The following is a 20,813-nucleotide window of genomic DNA, read 5'->3' as shown; positions in this document are numbered from 1 at the left end:
AAAAAGAGCAATATTTTTTTTTAAATACTTTTTTTCTTCATTTTCAGTGTTGAAAATGCTTAATATTTTTGTGGATAATGTTATATAATTTCCATAATTTTTTCAATAAATTGAAATCTTTTTCTAACATTTGTAAATATTTTACAGTCGCTTTTGATAAATTTAATGATACCTGAATAACAAATTAATAATATTAAGTATTAGTTTCTTTTAAAAAATCTTACTGACCCCAATCTTTTTAACAGTAATATAAGAGGACACGTAATAATAATTAAATGTTACATAATAACATAATAGTTAAATGTTATACATTTAAAATGATCTCTACTTCAGAATCATCATCTCTAACTTTGGGAAAAATCATCTCATTTCTGGGGAACCAAACTTGAGTCATTGAATTGAATACAATAAATACATGAATCAAAAACAAGATATTCCAGTGGCCTAAATTTGAAAACTTGCAGTAAGAAAAGAGCCCATTTCACATTCTGACTGTAATGGAGAGAAAACGATCAGTGACATCATTAGCCTTTGTGTTTATAGGGGCTGTGTTTCAATGCTTTTAGTCCTTAACCAAAGCACTGTAAGATGAGTATGGGAAATGTTTGCTGAGACTTTGGAGAGAGATGACAGACAAGCAGAGCTACATTACATAGTCTGTTTTATACTTTGATAATTCCTCGACTTGGGCTGAATTCTCTTTAATCCCTGAGTATGATCAGGTTACCAGAATGACTCAATTTAGTCTAGTGCAACACAGTGACTGGTTCTCCCCTCATCCTAAATGACTGTGCACTTCTCTAGCTCGCTGTCCTACTCAATTTTTCTCTAGGGGGCGCCCATATTAACAGCATGTAAGGGTTGAAGATATTGTACAGTATATGGGTGGGTGACGTGACATGGCAGTTTTGCTGTCTTCAGTGTCAAACATGTATGAATGCAAAATATATTTGCCAAAAACCTTCTCAATATTGTGCAGAACATTATGCTTTATGTGAACATATTCAACATTAAAACAGTTCATAACTAATTTTTTCAGAATTTTCAACCAAACATAACAAAACTCATATGCTGTGACTGTCCGGCACTTGTTTCTCAAAGTGAGAACTTGAATAAAACAAAAAAAAAAAAAAATGCAAAAATTCTCAAAAAAATACAGACAAATAATACAGATGTCTATTTGTGAGCCTACTCTTTTCAAAGTCCAAGCATAATGTTTTGAGTCAGTTCTAATGAAAAATATTTTGTCACACAAATCAAATTCATATGGTGTGACACTATTTTGGGATATTTGAACGGACAACTGTTTTGACACCCTTGGGAAGGAGAGGACCTTCTTCAGCAATGTTGTACAGAACTAGCAGTGTATTTCTACTGTTCAACCTGAGGTGAGTCATCATTTTTATTTTTTCAATAAATCAGATCTTGTTGGCACTCTGACAAAAGTCCCACTTCCAGATGTCTTTTGGTGTGACACATTTTTTTATAAAAATGCAAAAGAAATGTTATTATTTTGTCATAATTATATGTAAATCTATGCTGCTTTGTTATAGCTAACATGTTGTTAGTATGCTTATGTGTAGCTACAAGACTCAAGGTTGTGCTAAGTGCAGAAAACATCATATGGTGTGACATGTATGCCTGTCACGCCATATGATTTGATTGTCACACCATATGATATGAATTGTAATTCCCTGCATATATAACAATAAATAACAAAGTCCAATGTATGTTTTGTCCTTTTAAACATTTATTTGGGTCAATCATCACATAAAAGCTGTAATTATCCACCATCGATTGTGTTTAGTTTAGTTTAGTTTTATTCGGTGATACAGATTTCTAGTTCATCAGACAGACACAGCAGATCCCTTCACAGAAACCTTAGAATGCTGTTTAAGTCTAAACAATGTTGTTTGCTACGTGGCCTAATGGTTAGAGGGTTGGACTCCCAATCGAAGGGTTGTGAGTTCTAGTCCCGGGCCGGACGGAATTGTGGGTGGGGGGAGTGCATGAACAGCTCTCTCTCCACCTTCAATACCATGACTTAGGTGCCCTTGAGCAAGGCATTGAACCCCCAACTGCTCCCCGGGTGCCGCAGCATAAATGGCTGCCCACTGCTCCGGGTGTGTGCTCACAGTGTGTGTGTGTGTGTGTTCACTGCTCTGTGTGTGTGCATTTCGGATGGGTTAAATGCAGAGCACAAATTCTGAGTATGGGTCACCATACTTGGCTGAATGTCACTTCACTTTCACTACTCTCTCCAAATTTGACTGGCTTATGACTGGCTTATGTACAATGGAGTCTAGATGAACTGATTTATTTGTGGATCCACTCAGCTACGTTGTATGTTCACGGTTCATATGATATTAAAAAATTGGTTGTTTTACTTATTTTAATACATATTGCAGACCAGTTTTGAATTGAAATGAAATTTGATACACAAACATATGTTCATATGGTTCATACAATATTAAAACAATGTTTGTTTTATTGTTAAATATCAAATAAATCAATAAAATTTGAATATTGCCTTGCAGCATTTAAGAGTGGTTAAATATTTCCTTCCATATGAGTGATCAGTACTCACCAATAAGTAGGATAATACATGGTTTGCATTGACACATGGCGACATTATTGAAGTACCAACACAAGACAACTGAACAATGTAAATTCAAATTATACCAATGGGTTGGAATAAAAACCTATAACTGAAACATATAATCCTAAAAACACAGATTATTCCACTATCATCAGTCACAAGGCATAATCAGTCTGGAAACATCAGGCATTTAATTTGAAATCTCAATCTTAACGTTGCTTTGGTTACTAATCAAAAATCACTTTTTATTAATTATGTGAGCAATAGGTAGGTTACTACTTTAGTTAGAAGCGGTCTGAGTACTAAATGTGTCCTTTCTAACTGTTCTTGTGTTTTCTATGGTTGCATTGTCCTTGGTTGAGAGTTATGGGATCCCAAGTGAATTAACTGCGCACTGCAGCAGGGCATGACCCCATCCAGAATACTGCAAGGTGTTTCATCCTGTTAGTCTATTGGCTTCCTTTGACTAATGAGGTGTTGAGAACAACAGGCCCATTCTCAAGATGCAACTTGCGCCTGAAAATATCAGGGTGTGACGGCCACGGAGCACGTTTGCCCTAAATATGTCCTGTATGTTTACAGCCTTGCAAAGTGCCAAATAGTTATCTAGAAACTCAACTCTGTGTACTACAAATATAACAACCCATAAAACAAGAAAATAAACTAGCAAAAATAAACAATACTTATTAGGGTTGCGTGATCTTTATTACTATTATTTTTTTATTTTTTAAATCTCTTATGCTGACCAAGGCTGCATTTATTTAAAATAACTATTCTATTCTATTCTAAATTCTATTTGAATATTTATATTAAAATGTCATTTATTCCTGTGAGAGCGAAGCTGGATTTTTAGTAGCCAGATCCAAATCATTCAGAAATCATTCTAATATACTGATTCAGCGCTCAAGAAACATTTTTATCAATGTTAAAAACAGCTGTGTTGCTTAATATTTTGGGGGAAACCATAGTACATTTTCTCAGGATTTCTTGATTAAAGAACAGCTTTTTATGATAAAACCTTTTTGTGAAAGTACAAATGTCTAAAATCTAATGTCTAAAATAATGTTTTATCTAAAGCCTATTAAAGTGCAGTGGTCAAACATATGTTTGTTGGATGCCTTAATTTATCATGGAAAAGCTGTTCAATTTGAATCAATAATTTCATATTATAACTGAATAAGTTATAAAGGTTGATATTCAACATCACATGAAAAATGAAAAAATACCAAGGAGGATTTTAGTAAACGGGGGCAGGTTTTTATCATGCACTGAACTCATGGTTAAAGCATTTAATCGTTGATTTGACTGCAGGCTTGTTAAACTGAGTTTTCTACATAAAGACTCAACGCTATTGTCTTTGACAGGCCTGTTACATTTCAGTTCCTGAGTTGTGAGGTTATGGAGAGATATTGTGTAGTAAACATTAACGTTTAATCTTGCAAGTAGATTTTTTGAATACAGTGTGATAACATTGCTCTCACACCTTACAACAGGTTTACCTCTTACATTGAATGTATTTTTAGGGTGGAATATTACAATTCAGTAGGTTATGTCAAGATTCAAACAGCCTGCATGCATCTAGATTGTACAATAGCAAGTAAATATTTCTGTAGCAATTACAAAGAGAAGACGAATGATGTACATTATGCAAAACTATCATTTAAATTAAAAATATATATAATAATTCAAACATGTAAAATACACAGCATTAAAATATATATATATATATATATATATATATATATATATATATATATATATATATATATATGTATGTATATATATGTATATGTATATATATTTATATCATGTGAAGCATTACATGCTTCCCTGGTTTCCAGAAGAATCAGAGAAAGCATTTCATAGTAAGTGTTGATCTCACGTTCATGAAGGCATGACAATGTAGCACACCTTTGACCCTTAGTCATTCATACTGCACAAATCCATACACACAGATTTAAACACACAGGAATGCCCCCCCCCCCACACACACACACGATTCTTAATCACAATCCTTAATCTCTTTCCTCTAAATGAGTCCATGTGTGTGTGTGTGTGTGTGTGTGTGTGTGTGTGTGTGTGTGTGTGTGAGGAGAGAGACAGCTAGTCTAGAGCAGGATAGCAGTTCTCACTTTAGATAGATGTTGGCTGCTTATAATAAACTTTTTGCCAGCAAGCATGTTGGAGGACACCAGCTGTTTCCTCTCTGGACAAACTGCCAGTCACATCCAGTCTCATGAGTCTAACAGAGTTTGATTACATTATTTGGCCATGTATAATTTATCCATATCTTTAAAAAAATATGATGTACAGACGAAGACAAAACAGAAGGCTATGCTGAAAAACTAGACAATCAGTCATGTACCCTGAACTTGCTCCAGACAAATGTACCTTTATCATGTCATTTGTCACTGTAAAGCTCCAGAAAGTATAAATTAGTCAATATGTTTCTCGCTTGTGCTATTCCAAGTCTTCTGAAGTCACACAATTTATATGGAAACAGACCGAAATTTAAGTCGTTATTTACTAAAATTGCGCAGTTAATGCATTCAAACACTGGGCACGAGAATAGTTCTCCACTGCTGCAGATGTACGGATTCATGACACATTTATAGCAAGTACGTTTTTTGTTGTGAGAGCTGTCTTAGCCTACCCTGCTCACCCAGTGAGTCTGTTTGTTTAATTAAAAAATTAATTAATTAATTATTTTCAAAATGAACACTAACACTAACACTAACACTTTTAAACACTAAGACAAAAAATAAATTGGCTTGGGTATACATAGGCCTATAATGTTCACGCAAGAGCTGCCTTCTGACTGACAACCGGAGAACAACAGATGCATGTGCATATTCAGTTAATGCATTGCTGACCCTGGAGGCCCACAGTCCTAAAGAGTTTAGCTCCAGCTGAAATCAAACACCTGCCTAGCTTTCTAGTGATCTTGAAGACATTGATTATCTTCTTCAGGTGTGTTTGATTATGATTGGAGCGAAACTCCGCAGGACAGTGGTCCTCGAGGACTGAAGTTGACCAGCCTTGAGTTAATGTGAAGAACTAATGTCAGGGTTCTCAGTCCTGCTTCTGGAAGGCCAATATCCTGCAACTTTCAGCTGCCCTAATTAAACACACCTGAACCAATTATCAGCAAGGTCTTCGGGATCACTTGAAAGGTCCAGATTAAAGATTCAAAATACTAATGTGAATAAACTTGAAGAGTAGGCCTACTCTTTGTAAGCAAGTAAACCATGCAGGGGTTTAGCCTAAGATATGTGAAGTCAGTTATTTAATGAATATTTAAAATAATCCTGAGTATAATAAACCAATATGTGATTTTTAACAGTTAGTTCTTTAATTACATTTATGTGGTTACATTTCAACAATAAGGAAAGACATTATTAAATAAATATTATACGAATTGTAAGATAAATCTTGTGGCTGTTTAGCACAGAATGTCAAAGATGAATGTGGGGGGAAAGGATGTCACTAAAGCCCTTAAATCTCACCACAAGGCTGTGTGGCTGAGCATAAGATTACAACAGCTGAATAAGAGCTTTACTTAACACTACGAAAAAAATCAGTAGAATATAACATAGTGGGACTGACAGGAAGAATCATGCTTTCTTCTCATGCTCTGTGAAGATAAACAGAGAAAACATATAGTTGCTTAAGCTGGTGTGCTGCTTTTACAGAAAATAACTTTCTTCGCTCTATTAACTACTGCAACTACTGCATAAATGAATTATCTTATAAAAAAATGTAGATCAAATAAAGTTTTAATGTTCCTTTTTCATGAGTATACACATAGCTACCTATGGAACTTTTCCCAGAGTGCAAAAGAAAGAGATGAGAAAGAAAGATTTCACTTCTTATAAGTGTAAACCAATGCTTTTCATCTTAAGCATATGAAAAAAAAACTGACTGCTTACTAAATCTGCAACTCCTTGCTGTAGGATTATGTGGAGGTATTGTAACTGAATAAAAACATTACAGCACAGTCTTTGTTCTGATTACATAAGCTCATAGTTGCCAGGGCCTTCGGGGACACATAGTGCCCATCACACAGAACTCGCTCTGAAGGGACACTTGGGTTAAGATCCTTCCACTTTTAGAACAATTTTACAGCTACAGTCATCTATTTGTCCTTTAAGAGAGCCCAATGGAGACTGTGCAGGTCAGCCTCTGTTTATAACCAAAGGAAATGTATCTTCAAATGCATTTATTATATTATATTATATTATATTATATTATATTATATTATATTATATTATATTATATTATATTATATTATATTATATTATATTATATTATATTATATTATATTATATTATAGTTATTAAATAGTTGAAACATCAATAGGTTTTACAGAATTCAACTTCGATTGTCAAATTAAATACAGCATCTAAGGCCTATTGATGTAAAATTCCATTGTTGTGTTTTTCTCAACAGTGCCACATGTTTGTTAATGACACATACGTTCTGCATCTGCACAATAGGCTCCATTAATCCTGTAATTAGTGAGATATTATCTTATAAATCCACAGGAATCTGAGCCATCAGTCAAAATACTTGGCTGTTTATTGTGCAATAATCAATAAGAGGTCGGCTGTGCCTCAGTCATCACACACTTGCAGCCAGCTGAATGTCATGCATAAGAGTGGAAGTACAGAAATATAGGGGCCAGTTCTCTGTCATACTCCAGATACACACACTGTATACACTCCCTTATTCAGAGTAACACAATCCTACTCTTTCTCATCTGCATTAGTGGACACAGCCATTGCATAATCGAACTAGTCATTATGTGAGGGGGTGGAGTCAGGGATCACAGCAGGAAAAAATCATCTGGGCTGGTTCTTAAGGAAAATTGATGCTTAGTGGAAGACGACCAGCTGCTATTGTCAACAAGAGAAAGATTAGATAGACGTAGACTGTTTTAAACCGTAGACAGATACAGGGATATGAGGGCTATTAAGAGGCTAAAAATGATTGAATGAATTCGAGCTGAACCACCTAAATCCAGCAAAATGCAACATCCTTTTTCTGTTCAGTTTTCCTTCCATGGCCTGCATGTGATTGGCTTGTACAGTCTGGTCAGTGTCATAAGTGAAAATGCTATGGGGTAAAATCACCTTTATGTTTTATTTCTATTGCCATAATAATGTAGACATGCAACAAATCATATGACACTATTCTTTACTGATTCTGTTGCCTCTGCCATCACCATAAACCGTATGTGAAGGGTGAAGGATGGGATGTCCTGCACTTTGAGACACTCCCTTGCTGTTTCATGTTCCCTGAGCACATTTGCTGCAGTGACTTTCCGCCTATTTTTCATTATTCATGCTAAGTGATAAATAAATAAAGACACAGTCCAAGAAAAAAGCAGGCAGGAAACAGGACATTTGATCCTGCAATGAATTAAACCACCAGGACACAGTATCTGTTTGTACCTCTGTTAAATAAGACGCTTGTTGTTGACCTCACAGAAGGACACTTAAACCCTGGTGTGCCTGTGCATCTGCTTATTACAAAAGAGCTTTCACAGGTTTTGTGACAATTTTTGAGACATCTTTTTTGTTTGTCAGGATATTAATAGCAATAAAAAACATTGTAAATCTTTCCAAATGTTTTTATTCATTCATTCATTCTAGCAAATGCCATAACAGGAATATTTTCATGAAAATATGGTGGTCAGCTTGTGCTCAAAGAGATGTAAATTTGATCCCTTTTTTGACAGGGTGGTATTTGGACAGGTTTGGTCAAAGGTCCTTGGCTCATAGGCTTGAAGAGATGGGCTATAATACATTTTAAAAACATAGATATTTAAACTCTTTTCTGTGAATTGTATGCCTTGTAAAGAGAAAGCTGCCTATTGTCTCTGAGGATAAATGGGTTATTACATTACTCTTGATTGGATGCTGCTGTACTGGAGAGAAATGGTTTTGTGGCCTGAAATGGCTTTCAAATCTTCTCCCGAGAGCAAATGTATTTCCTTCCCAGTAAAATCTCACTATACCAGGCCAGAAGGCAATTCTGCTTTCATAATCACAGCATTTGAAACTATTAAATACTCCATGGCAACAGCTTTTGCTGACTGCAAATGTTGGAGATAGGTAATAACAGCTACAGTCGAAAGAAACATCATATTGTCTTTATGTAAACTACTATATCTCTTTTCAGGGAAAATATTTGTAAATAAATACTTAAAGAGTTGTCTGAGGTTTGGTGATTGTGATGTTGAAGTCACACAACTGTGGTGTAGTTTGTTTATAGCTTACATTTAGCGTTTTACCTCTGGCAACTGTATTGAACTGACAAAATTCATGAAGTTATGTTTGTGGAAATCATCACGCTGAACACAACCTGTAAAAGACATAGACCACAGAACTTATTTTCTGCAATAATCCAAAAGCTATTTGGCCCCTTTGAAAGGAATGAGTGTGATGCTAATTTACAAAAATATAGCATCACTGCAAGTAAGCGTATTCAAGTAGCCTACTTATTTAATAAACAACGGTTTTTAATCATTACAGCTTTGTATTTCCAGTTTACAGACCTTAAAAGAGTTTTTTAAAAGGTCTTAAAACTCATGCAATCTGAATTGAATAAAAAAAAAAAAAATGATTTATCCCAAGCTACAACTCTCAGGTCGCCCAGTGCACTGTTGAACTATATGTTGGAGCTCTGCCCACAATTCTATGATCCAACACTACTAGCATTTTTAAACAAAACAGTGTGTTCTGGATATAAATGGCCCCTTACTGGACCCAGAATTCGAACGCTACACTGTCTGCCAACTTGCAGCGCCATAACTTACCGTAAAAGCTAAAAACAACAGCTTTTGCTCAGAAATATGCTCTCCCTGCTGACCTAGAGAGCGTTAGCCTGAGACTCATTAAGGGAAATGTTTATTTTCACATATGCTTGCAGTGTAACTACTGACTGAACAAGAGATGAGTGGGAGAGTGAACTGAGTCTAGCAGTGTGCCTCTCTCAGTAAAAATCTTTTGGCAGTGTGTCTTTGAAGCAGCCTACTTAGACAGAGGGACAGTCTCTTACCAGTGATAACAGCTAGATCCAAAAAGCAGGTGGAAAACCTCTCCAGCTGCTTGAGCAAATCTTAGTTATTAGCTGAGAATGGGGGCGACTTCCTCTCTGTGCTGACTAATGAGCCCTCATAGTGCTGTTCATCCAGAAAACAAGAGTTATCATCAGCGTACCCTTTTGAATTAACCCTTGGAATATTATGATATAACTGCAGAAGTTGTAGCTGCATGTCTGTTTGGCAAATTTAATCGTGGGATTGATTATTAAGACACTTACCATTCCAAACATTGCACTTGAAGTTTGCCTTTAATAAGCAGTGAATACTGAGGGAAATGAAGAGGAAGTGCTAGACTATCTGAGTGCACATACACATTAGCAGCTCCTTGGGTTTTTAAGTGCACTTTGATCCATCATGAAGTCACGGATTTAAGAGATCTCATGTAAGACAGGCCCTAAGCGAAGACCTCTTAATGGAACTGGCAAAAGCCACGAGCATGAAAGGGTCTAAATCCATCAATCCACTAAAGAAAGACAAAATCCCTGCAGTTATACATTGAAGTAACAGATAATTCTAGATCATTTAGCTGCTTATTAACTGAGCTCTCCCCCTGAAAGCTGAAAACAAATACTGGGGACTGCCCCCATGAATAAACCACCTGCTCCTCTATTGTTACCCTCGTCAGTCTAATTATGTTATAAATAACCAGCATTTTCTGATGCACTTAGGAGTTTGTGTTATTCACTTTGCATTGACTGTTGTTGCTATGCCTTGACTCATTTAACATAAACAGATATTTGCTCAAATAGAAATGTAATTTCTTTGTACTGTATCTTTTCCGTATTGGCATTATGCCAATAATTAATAAAACATGCTCAAAACAAGATCAATTTACTTGAGAAGGAAAACTGCTTAACAAAATAAGACTTTTTTCAGTGAATATTAGAATGCGCCACCATTTGAAAGTTTAGGAACAGTCAACAGTCAAGTTTCACATTTTTATTCAGCAAAGACACAAGACTGATCAAAAAGTGATGGTACAGACATTTGTAATATTACAAAAGACTTTTATTTCAGGTAATTAAAAAATGCAGAACTTTTTATACATCAAATAGTCACCCAAAAAATTGGTCACGGTTTCCACAAATATATTTAGCAACTGTTTTCAACACTTATAACAATAAGAAATGTTTCGAACCAAATCAGCATATTAGAATGATTTCTGAAGGAACATGTGACTGAAGACTGCTGAGAATTCAGCGGTGTAATCACGGGAATAAATTACATCTCAAATATGTGAAAATTAAAAAAGAAAAAAGTTATTTTAAATTGTAATAATATTTAACAATCTAATTATTTAGTATAATAAAATATATGTAGCTTTCTAGACTTATTTTCTTATGCCACATTTTGGTTTTAGCATTTTTTAAGTATACTTAAAACAAGAAAAAAGTGCAAATAGAGTGAGAAAACTTGATACAATTACAAAAGAAACAATACAATTTTAAAAATGTTTAAAACAAGACAAAAAAAAAACTGATTCAACAACAATGTGGAATTATCATTGATCTCTTTTACTGACCATTTTAAACTCAAGCTTTGCTGTGTTTATGCCACAACTGATCAAATGCACCTGCTAGAGACCAAAGAATGTGTTTACCATCTGCATATGTCAGCCAGGTGGAGCACAGCCATTGACTGGGGCTCTGTTTACCATTGTGGAGACAACACAGGGATCCATTTGTCTGTTAAGTATTGTAAGCTATAGAGGGATGAATAATTGTTGGAGAGCAAGAACAGAAGGGGAAAGACATTCTCTCTCAGTCCAGTACATTTAAATGTTAATTTATAATCAAGCGGTGAACATCCTATATTGTGACTTGCCATGTCAATAGCAGTTTTTTTCTCATATATTTTCAGCTTCGTTCTCACTATATCTGTTGTCTTCCTCCCTGGTAAACCCCGGCTATAAGCAGACATCCCAACAACAATCAGAGGGTGGGCAACCCAACCGCCACGGCTCGTGTAAAACCACAACAGTTGCCAGGCAACACAGTTCCCTCCACAGCAGGAGCAGGAGTCCAATAGAACATTAATGATTCTGAGCACAGACGCACTGGACTGCTAGTGTCCTCCAGATATTTTACTATGGTTAATTATGCAAGAAAGTGACTGCAAAAACACACAGGATTTTGCAGTTCATCTGGGCTAATGAAGAGGCTAATGGAGGCTCAACTTTATTTCCAATCTGGAGCCTGTGGATGGCTGTGAATGGATCCTTGTGGATCTTTACAGTGTCACCTTTAAATTTCCAGCAAGTTTAATTACTCGAATGACTCCTATCTGTCCATGTATGGATTGTGTTTGACATCCTAATTTATCTTATTGGTTGTTCACATTTCCACAGTGATAATAATTTGAGATGTATTCTGCTGGCAGTTTTCCCTTGCACTCGACCCTGGTCTTTAGGTACAAGCTAACAGACTCAATCATTGTATGTATTTTGGTCTGTTGTGGTCTTCTTGATTACATAAAACATGTTTATATATATATATATATATATATATATATATATATAATATAATATAATATTATTTATATTACTTATTTTATTTTTTCATTTTATTTATCTTGTTACTAAAACGAAAAATTCATATTAACTTAAAAAAATAAATAATATAGATATATATAATGTAAAAAATAATGTATAATGTTATATTTTGATAGCTGTACCTGATGCATGTATAATTTATAGAAATAGAAAGCTTCCATGGATGTTAAACGTTCCTGATAGAACCATCCTTTACTTTTACAATTTGAGTTAATTTAACTTCTCTTTTCATATTCAACATAGACTGTAAAATCCTTTAATGAGAAGCATAATCTAAGTATTAATAAATCTTTGTGCATTTGGAATGGTTTAGATATTGGGAGAATGATTTATTAAGGATAATATGGATTCATCCTTTAGTTCTGCAACATCTCCAGCCAACATCTCTTGTGATCACCTTTGTTCTCTGGCTCTAAGATTTATGGAACAGTTCAAAAGCTCCGGCTGGAGAGAGAATCTGAGAGAAGAAAGAATGACAAAGCCTGATGACATTTTGCAGGTCTTCAATGTGAATGGTTATCGCAAGAACATGAATTTAGCCAACACACTCTCATCCAAATGGACACAGTAACCTTCCAAATCATCCCGAGTCATGCTATTAATATAGACATAAAATAATGCAGAACATGTCAGCAGAGAAGACAATCTCAGTATCCGTAGAGCTAAAATATCAGTGTCAGATATCAGTAAGAGCTAAAATGTGTCTAGCAAATTAGTCACTGAGGCAGTATTCTGGGAAGTTGCAGAATTATTTTTTTTTTTCTGCCATTTTTAGGTAGCATGTTGCTGCATTCAGATGTTGTTTTAATGGATATTTGTATATGAGACAAAAGGAGAAAGGCAATTAATTAAAGACTGGACTAATGTAATTACGTATGCAAGAGTGCAATTACAAACCTGCAGGAGCGTCAGTGTCAGCCTGACACCGACTCTCCTGGGTTTTCATGGAAAATAATTACACTTACTCTCTTACTTTAAGAGAATATTACTTTCTTTGTTGCAAGTGTGAAATCTTTATATAATATTTAAAGCTCTGTATTGTATATTTCTCTGTGCAATTTTTCATAAATAACTCTTTACATTAAGGTTACATTTGATAACATTTGATGAACTAACAATGAAAATTACATGAACCATTTATCATTCTTAGTTAATGGTAATTTAAACATTTACCAATACATTTTCCAAATAAAAAGTTGTATTTGTTATTATTATTTAATGGACCTGAGCTAACATGAACAAACAATGAACAGTTGTAGCTATTTAACGTTAACAAAAATTAAAAACAACCATTGCCCATTGTTGGTTATTGCTAGTCAGTACATTAATAGTGATGGAACCTTGTTTTAAAGAGTAACTATCATGGATTCAAATGATAAAACTGTATATTTTAAAGTATTATTAAATCAAACAAAAGCATAAAATATGTGTAGATTCTTTGATTATCCTTCCCTTTCCCCTGCAGTTGCCTCATGCCTGTCAGAAAATCAATTTTAAGATGTTTACTCTGTGTTTTGGAATATGATATGTGGCTTAGCTGGTATAAGCTGGTCATAATCATATTCTAGGATCCACCAGTAAGCTAACATAGATAGATAGATAGATAGATAGATAGATAGATAGATAGATAGATAGATAGATAGATAGATAGATAGATAGATAGATAGATAGATAGATAGATAGATAGATAGATAGATAGATAGATAGATAGATAGATAGATAGATAGATAGATAGATAGAAAATTTACTGTTTGTAACATTATATAGGCTCTTATTGAACAGATAAAAATGACCAGAAATAATAAGATCCTTTAATAAATGTGTAATTAGGTGCTCAATCAGTTGAAAATAATGTTACCATTAAAAAAATGATCAAAAACGAAAGTACTTTTTGGAAGCTTCGCCTATGCGGACACAGACTCAAGTGCTCCTGTAGGAGCCGTTATTGTGTGTGTGTGTGTGTGCGTGCAGGTCTGCTCATGCGCCCATGAAGAGATGCTGCTGCTGCTGCTGATGATGTTCAGAGGTGTGTGCGCTGCGGCGGGCTTATTTACACCCGTTCAGTCACACTGCATCAAAGAAAAGCTCTAGCGCTCCTTGGGAAATGGACTTTCTAAAGGGATTAATGTGTCTCTGCGGTGATACTTCTCAAGGTTAGTACTGAGAAATGGCGTTGAATCTATTTCTTTACGTAATGCTACATTCTTGCCTGTGTAAAGCTCTATCGGTGCGTCTGCCATCGTTTGTCGCTCTGCGCTCGAGCTGAAACCTTTTAATTCCAGTCTCTCCGAAGACTTACACATCTACACCTCTTCCTCGTCGTTCTGTTTTGTCATTTCTTTAAATTGGAAAGACGTGTCATACTGATGTGAAATTGATAAAAAGAGACAATGTTTTACTTCATAATTAGCTTACATTTTTAGGCACAACAGTATGCAGGTAATATATTTCTACGTTTTTTTTTTTTGGGAGTGTGTCATTTTTATCCCATTAAAATCACGGGTTACTGCATGGATACTGTAAATGGTGCAATGCTACACCATGTTGAGTCCGTAGAGGCCATAACACTTAGATCTTAACACTTACAGTGAGTTTTGCCCCGAGCGTTTATCAAATTAGCTTGTATACATGCATACACATAAATAAAAAAATAATCAATAAAACGCATATTGTTGTTGTACATTTAGATACTGCCATGTGGGCCACGTACTCTTATCTGAATGGAATGGTCAGAGCTTGTTTGTAAACCTTATGCGCATGCAATGTTGTGCGCGTTGAGCGCGCGCTTGTCCTGACAATACTGTTTTCACATTCATTCATGTTACCTTAACTCGTTCATCCCCGAGTTATGTTCCAAATGACACAAAACAATATCATGCATTATTTCTACTTAGAAACATTGTTAGAAAATCGTGTAGTTTATGGTCATTAGTTGGCGCAAGCTTTGACGTTACCATGTAACAGACCAGTTTGATGACCTTATGACTAGATGATAGCTGGTTTGTTTTCTGATCCAAAACGCTCTGCAAGCTGCAACATATCCTAAAACAGTTTTTAACCAACCATAAACTTGGCCATAGAGTCCAAAATGAATTATGTTTTTAATTACACTAGAGAGTTTTGAAGGACAAAAGTTAAATTTTATTTTATAAAGATGATAAAATAAAATTTTATAAGATTAACTAATAAATATAATTTATATAGCTAAGTATGTACATCTACAGGGACGGTCATTTTGATCGTCCTCTCAAACTTGCACTTTTTCGGTGACCAGCTCAGGGGTTTTGTTTTTTCTTCACAGTGCCACAACACCTACAACTTTGGCAACTGTCAGACAGACATAAAAGACATAAAAGTTCAATATCAATACATGAGCAATGTAGTGCAATAGACGTCTATTATTTTTCACAGGCGAATGGCTATGAAAACAAAATATCCATATAATAACTTTTATCAGGCATGGTCTGCAGATAATCTGACTCAACTTAATTATAAATAGAATAGAACTATTGTTATTATTTTCTTATTATTAATTCACAGGCCACAGTTTCAAAACAACTATATTTTGTCAAAAAGCAGCAATGAATTAAGCATTTACTTTATAATAACTGATTTGATTACTACATGACCGAAAAAGAAAGAAACGGACAGTGGGGTCTAAACAGGTTAACAAATTGAGACAGTTTGTTTATTGAAACAGTACATAAAACATAAATCCCTTTTGTTTCTTTTTGTCTTGTAGCTCTAAATTTGCATCATCAGTCCCACAAGTTGTTCCTTCAAACAGTGTGGAAAGGATTTACGCAACCACATTACTGAAGAGGATTCTATGACTTGCTACATCCACAATTTAACTGCGTATCAGAGATGCCCCCTTCCATAATGTGGTGCATTAGGTGGGCTGTCTGCTTGTCCTTTATTCTCGCACTGATCCCCAGGTCCAGAGGATCGATGCTGAATTGTCACAAAATGTGCATATGCGCCAGCAACATCGTCAGCTGCTCCAAGAAGAACTTGACGATGGTTCCGTCCGAGCTGCCCAACTACACAGCTGTGCTTGACATTAGCTTTAACGAGATAACCGGACTACGCGCACAGTGGACCAGGCACAAACTTCCCAACCTTCACAACCTCTTGCTCAGCCACAATGGTTTGTCGTTCATCTCTTCTGACGCGTTCATTTTCGTACAGGAATTGCGCTACTTGGATCTGTCATCGAATAAACTGCGACAGCTAGACGAGTTCATTTTCGAGCCGCTGACACATCTGGAGGTTCTGCTGCTCTACAACAACCAGATCTCGCAGATCGACCGCACAGCCTTCTCGGGCCTCAACAGCCTGCAGAAGCTGTACCTGAGCCAGAACCAGGTGTCCCGCTTCCCCCTGGAGCTCGTCAAGGACAAGAGCCGTCTGGACAAGCTGAGCCTGTTGGACTTGTCTTCCAATCGGATCAAAGTTCTCCCCATACAAGACCTCCAGCCGCTGCCGGCCTGGATCAAGAACGGGCTGTATTTCCACAACAACACCCTCATCTGCGACTGTGAGCTGTACAGTTTGATGGCTCATTGGTATATCCGACGGCTCAATTCAGCTGTGGACTTCAAGGACGAACACACCTGTGTGCACCCCAGCCCAGATAAACGGGTGCTGCGTTTATACGATCTCAACACTCATATGAACTGCAGCACATTTAAAGAAACCGACCAAGAGGCTTATTTGGAGCAGACGCTCACCCTCAGCTGTGATACCAAACAGCGGAATATGACCAAGACCTGGATGCTGCCTGGAAACATAATCGTTCCTTCTGACAGGAACCAGAGCGATACAAATAATGCCAAGTTTGTGAGTAATGGCACCCTTGAGATAAAATCGATACTCCCTGAGGACTCAGGTGTGTACACTTGCTTCGCTGTGAGTGAGTACTTCAACGAAACGCTCTATGTGGTGGTCAGAGTCCACAACTACACCATCAACGGCAACAGCGAGACGCTCAACACTGCGTACACCACTCTGGTGGGCTGCTTGGCCAGCGTGGTCCTGGTACTTATCTATTTGTACCTGACACCCTGCCGCTGCTTCTGCTGTCCAGACCAGGGCAAAAAGAACCAGCATGAAGACAGCATCCACTCCTCCATGCTCAGTGCCACCCCGACGCACGAGGATATGGCAACCAAAGCCGAGCTCAACAGGCACGTGGCCTTCATAGACTCCAAGGACCTGCAGGGACAGAACGGAAAGGTGAATCCTAATGGAGACGAAGAAGTGGATGAGGAGGCCATGCAGGGAAAAGGAAAGCGGAAGAAATCGGTGGCAGACTCTATTAGTTCGGTCTTTTCTGATACTCCCATTGTAGTCTGAGGGAGGATGTGTCTTTTTGGCTAGAGACAGTTCTTTGTTGTGGCTTTCCTGGACTAAGAGACTAAAGTACACAGTTTGCCATCCTCAGTGTTTGGCTGTTTCTGCAAAACCTTTCCAGCATTTTAATCTGTAGCACTTAAGTATATACTGTGAAAAGGTCTTGCCATATTAGTGGAATCTAAACTTGGAGTGTTTAGATGTTCCTGTGAGTTTAAGCCCACTAAGTGAGACTAGAGGTAGTATAACGGATAAACAACAAATGCAATTTGCGATTTCTCAATAATCAAGCTAGAAAGCTATAGGTTGAGAGACGTTAGAACATTAATGCATCCACTATATAATCACATCATAAGCATGAGCTTTGCAGACTGCTAAGAAGAATATAGAATGAAGCTCTTGTAGCTAATTATATTTACCACAATTTATGCTAATCTTACCACTTTATGTAAAGCCATATGCATTTGAGAGGACATTCACAAGAAAACGATGGAAAAGTATTTGTTTCTGTGGAACATTAGAGGAAACACTTTGTATATGAAACATTCTCCACCTTTATCTGGTAAAGGGAAGAAAAACAATTCTGGTTAAACTCGATCAGCTGTTTGAATCTAAACTTTTTCAGTCCAATTTTATTAGCAATTTTAGAAGTTTAAATGCTGGATGCCAATATAAAACTATCATCTTTATGAAACTATATTTAAATACAGCCATTTTTGAACCCATTAACCATCACATAAAAAATGCAGAACCTGTGCATTTTCAGCCGCTCGAGCTCATCTGTCATGACAACCAGGGAGTGACATATAACCGAAATGCTAATGCAATCTTTTAATAGAATGACGTGTCCCATCTGCTTGCATTCTCATCTTTAAAGCAATGATGATTTGAGCCTGGATTCAACAGCCAAAACAGTTTCGAACACTCAGACCTCTTCTCACTTTGCGTTCATTTGCACTTGGTGCTGACTCATCCATTGTCAGAATGGATGTCATATTTAAAGCCCCTGAAGCGCATATGTAATAAAATGCCAAAGGCTGAGGGAATTTTTAATTATTATTATTATTATTATTTTTAGTTAAAACCATTATAGCTTTCTGAATGAATTAGAAAATCAAGTTTGAAGTTTGAAATCTGGTCGAAACGCAGTGATTAGCCGAATCTCCCTCATGTTCTGAGATTCTAAATTATTACTACAGGCGTACAGCAGTGATCTCTCAAAGACCAATATTATATTTGCATATACAATGCCATAGGAATCTAAAGAGACTGCTATGAATCATAATGTAATGCGTGAAGCTTCTTGGCTGTGCTCAAGATCGATGACTAGATGCATTCCAACCAGAAATCAACATTATGCATTTTGATTGCAACGTTATTGTCATGGTGGACTGAAAGGGCATGGTAGGACTGTTCTAGAACGCCAGTCAATGATGTTAGAGAACCAGACGTGGATTTAAAACGTCCAGTGCACATGGTCTCTAGAACCCTTAATTCCGGGAATGCCACTTCCATTATTGTGTTCCTGGAACATCTCACGTGTTAACCATAACCACATATTTATAACAGGGTCTGGTTGGGATCAGCGAGAGCAATCTTAGTTTCCTCCGACCTCTTTCCCTAGTAACATCGTAATTACATCCTGTTTTGCGAGCGAGGGAGTGGGTGAAGCTATTAAATGTTTGATAGGTGGATGAACTCACAAACAGTGTTATCTCAGGGAGAGGGAATGACAGATAATAGCAGCTATGGCAGACTGCAGTCATGGGCAGTTAGGGTCTCTTACACGTCTCTCCAGCTGCAATCCAAAATTAGTGTGGAGGGGAGGGAAAGGCCTTACCATCACGAGCGCTGTGGGAGGAGGCCTGAGATCTCTGCGGTCTGTTCGCGAAGAGACAGAAAAGCCAAGTGCTCCCCCTAAAACCACATCCAGCAGCTTATCGCCCCTGTCGTGTGTGTTCTTCTGAACTGTGTGTCCTTGGCTATATCTCATTACTCCACATTTGACAGTACACCTGTGCTCTTGTATGTGCAAACAGTGTTTGTTTTTACAGTGTTTATGAGATTGTGTCATTTTAGGTAGCCTTTTTCCCCTTGAGGTTCCAAAGAGACTTAACTGATTCCTTGTTCTTCTGTGTATTGTTGTTCCTATACAGTTGTCTAGATTCCACTTGTGACTATTGGATATTGGTAAAACCTCTTTTAATGACACTGACTGTAAAGGTCTTTCTCTGTCATGTGTTTTGAAATTGGATCATCTTTTTGTCTATTGTATGTTGTTATTTAGGCACAGAAATTGAGTTTTTTCATGTCGGTAAATTAAATCTCAAGAATAATCACAGACTGCATCAAAGTACCAAAACTCTGTTGCATTAATTAGAAATGTAAATGTGAATTGCTGTTCACAGCCCGTTTTCCTTTTGTAATCAGATGTATTTCTAAGTTAAACGTTATATTCAACAAGAAAAAATGTGCGGCAGAAAATCGACTGAACTGTGCAAAGTGGCGTTATAAACCTGAATGGATTCAGATCAGAATGCGGGTTTGATTAATAAAATGCCTCAATAGCTCTGGCTATTGGTTAACATCCAAAATCAACAACAACAAAAAGTTATTTCAGGAAAAATTCAAGTCATTCTGATAAATATTCTAAAGACAAACTGTTTTTTTCCTTGAAATAAGTAAATAGGGTCAATTTTAATTCCATATTGACTTGCAGACTCTCAGAATGTCAAACAGCTCATGTTTGAAGCACTTGTGCAAATGTTAACTTTCATAACTGTCCTATATTAGCTTTAGAATCGATTTATAGGCCGTTCACACCAATGACGGTAACTATAATAGTAACTACAAACCTGTTATAATTATTCGATTTATTTACGAATAGTGGAGTCTAAACCACAACTTTAACTACAAGGGCAACTTTATGGTTGGAATCCCTTTCACATTTTTTCCCCCAGCTGGCGAACAATAAAAAACAATCCACAGAAATATAATAAACTTGAGCATTTAAAGTGGCAAATTACATAACTTCAGCGAATACCTACAGTACAATAAACATAAGGCTTTTTTGACATGGTTTTGTTGGACATGGAGTAAGTTACAGTTATCCTTTTTGATATGAACGGCCTTAAAAACTTGGTGCTAGAGATACATGCTACTAGAGACTAGATCAAGTCCCTTCTGTTCATTACTAACAT

General features: G+C 36.5%; 1 protein-coding gene across 1 annotated transcript; it reads left to right on the top strand.

The window, feature by feature from the left end:
• Positions 1 to 14,230: 14,230 nt before the first annotated feature.
• LOC113107573 (amphoterin-induced protein 1-like) lies at positions 14,231 to 19,821 on the top strand. The gene is made up of 2 exons (XM_026270184.1): positions 14,231 to 14,411; positions 16,001 to 19,821. Exon 2 carries the CDS (start codon positions 16,126 to 16,128, stop codon positions 17,614 to 17,616), a length of 1,491 nt encoding a protein of 496 aa, XP_026125969.1. The 5' UTR covers positions 14,231 to 14,411; positions 16,001 to 16,125; the 3' UTR covers positions 17,617 to 19,821.
• Positions 19,822 to 20,813: the final 992 nt, after the last annotated feature.

The sequence above is a fragment of the Carassius auratus genome, chromosome 8 (assembly GCF_003368295.1).
Source record: "Carassius auratus strain Wakin chromosome 8, ASM336829v1, whole genome shotgun sequence".
Classification (NCBI taxonomy): Eukaryota; Metazoa; Chordata; class Actinopteri; order Cypriniformes; family Cyprinidae; genus Carassius; species Carassius auratus.
Note: the sequence above shows the minus strand (reverse complement) of the source record. Positions and strands in the feature narration are given on the sequence as shown.

Bases quoted from the DNA above. Each gene is read 5' to 3' on its own strand.
- LOC113107573 (XM_026270184.1), top strand. From the start codon at position 16,126: ATGCCCCCTTCCATAATGTGGTGCATTAGGTGGGCTGTCTGCTTGTCC.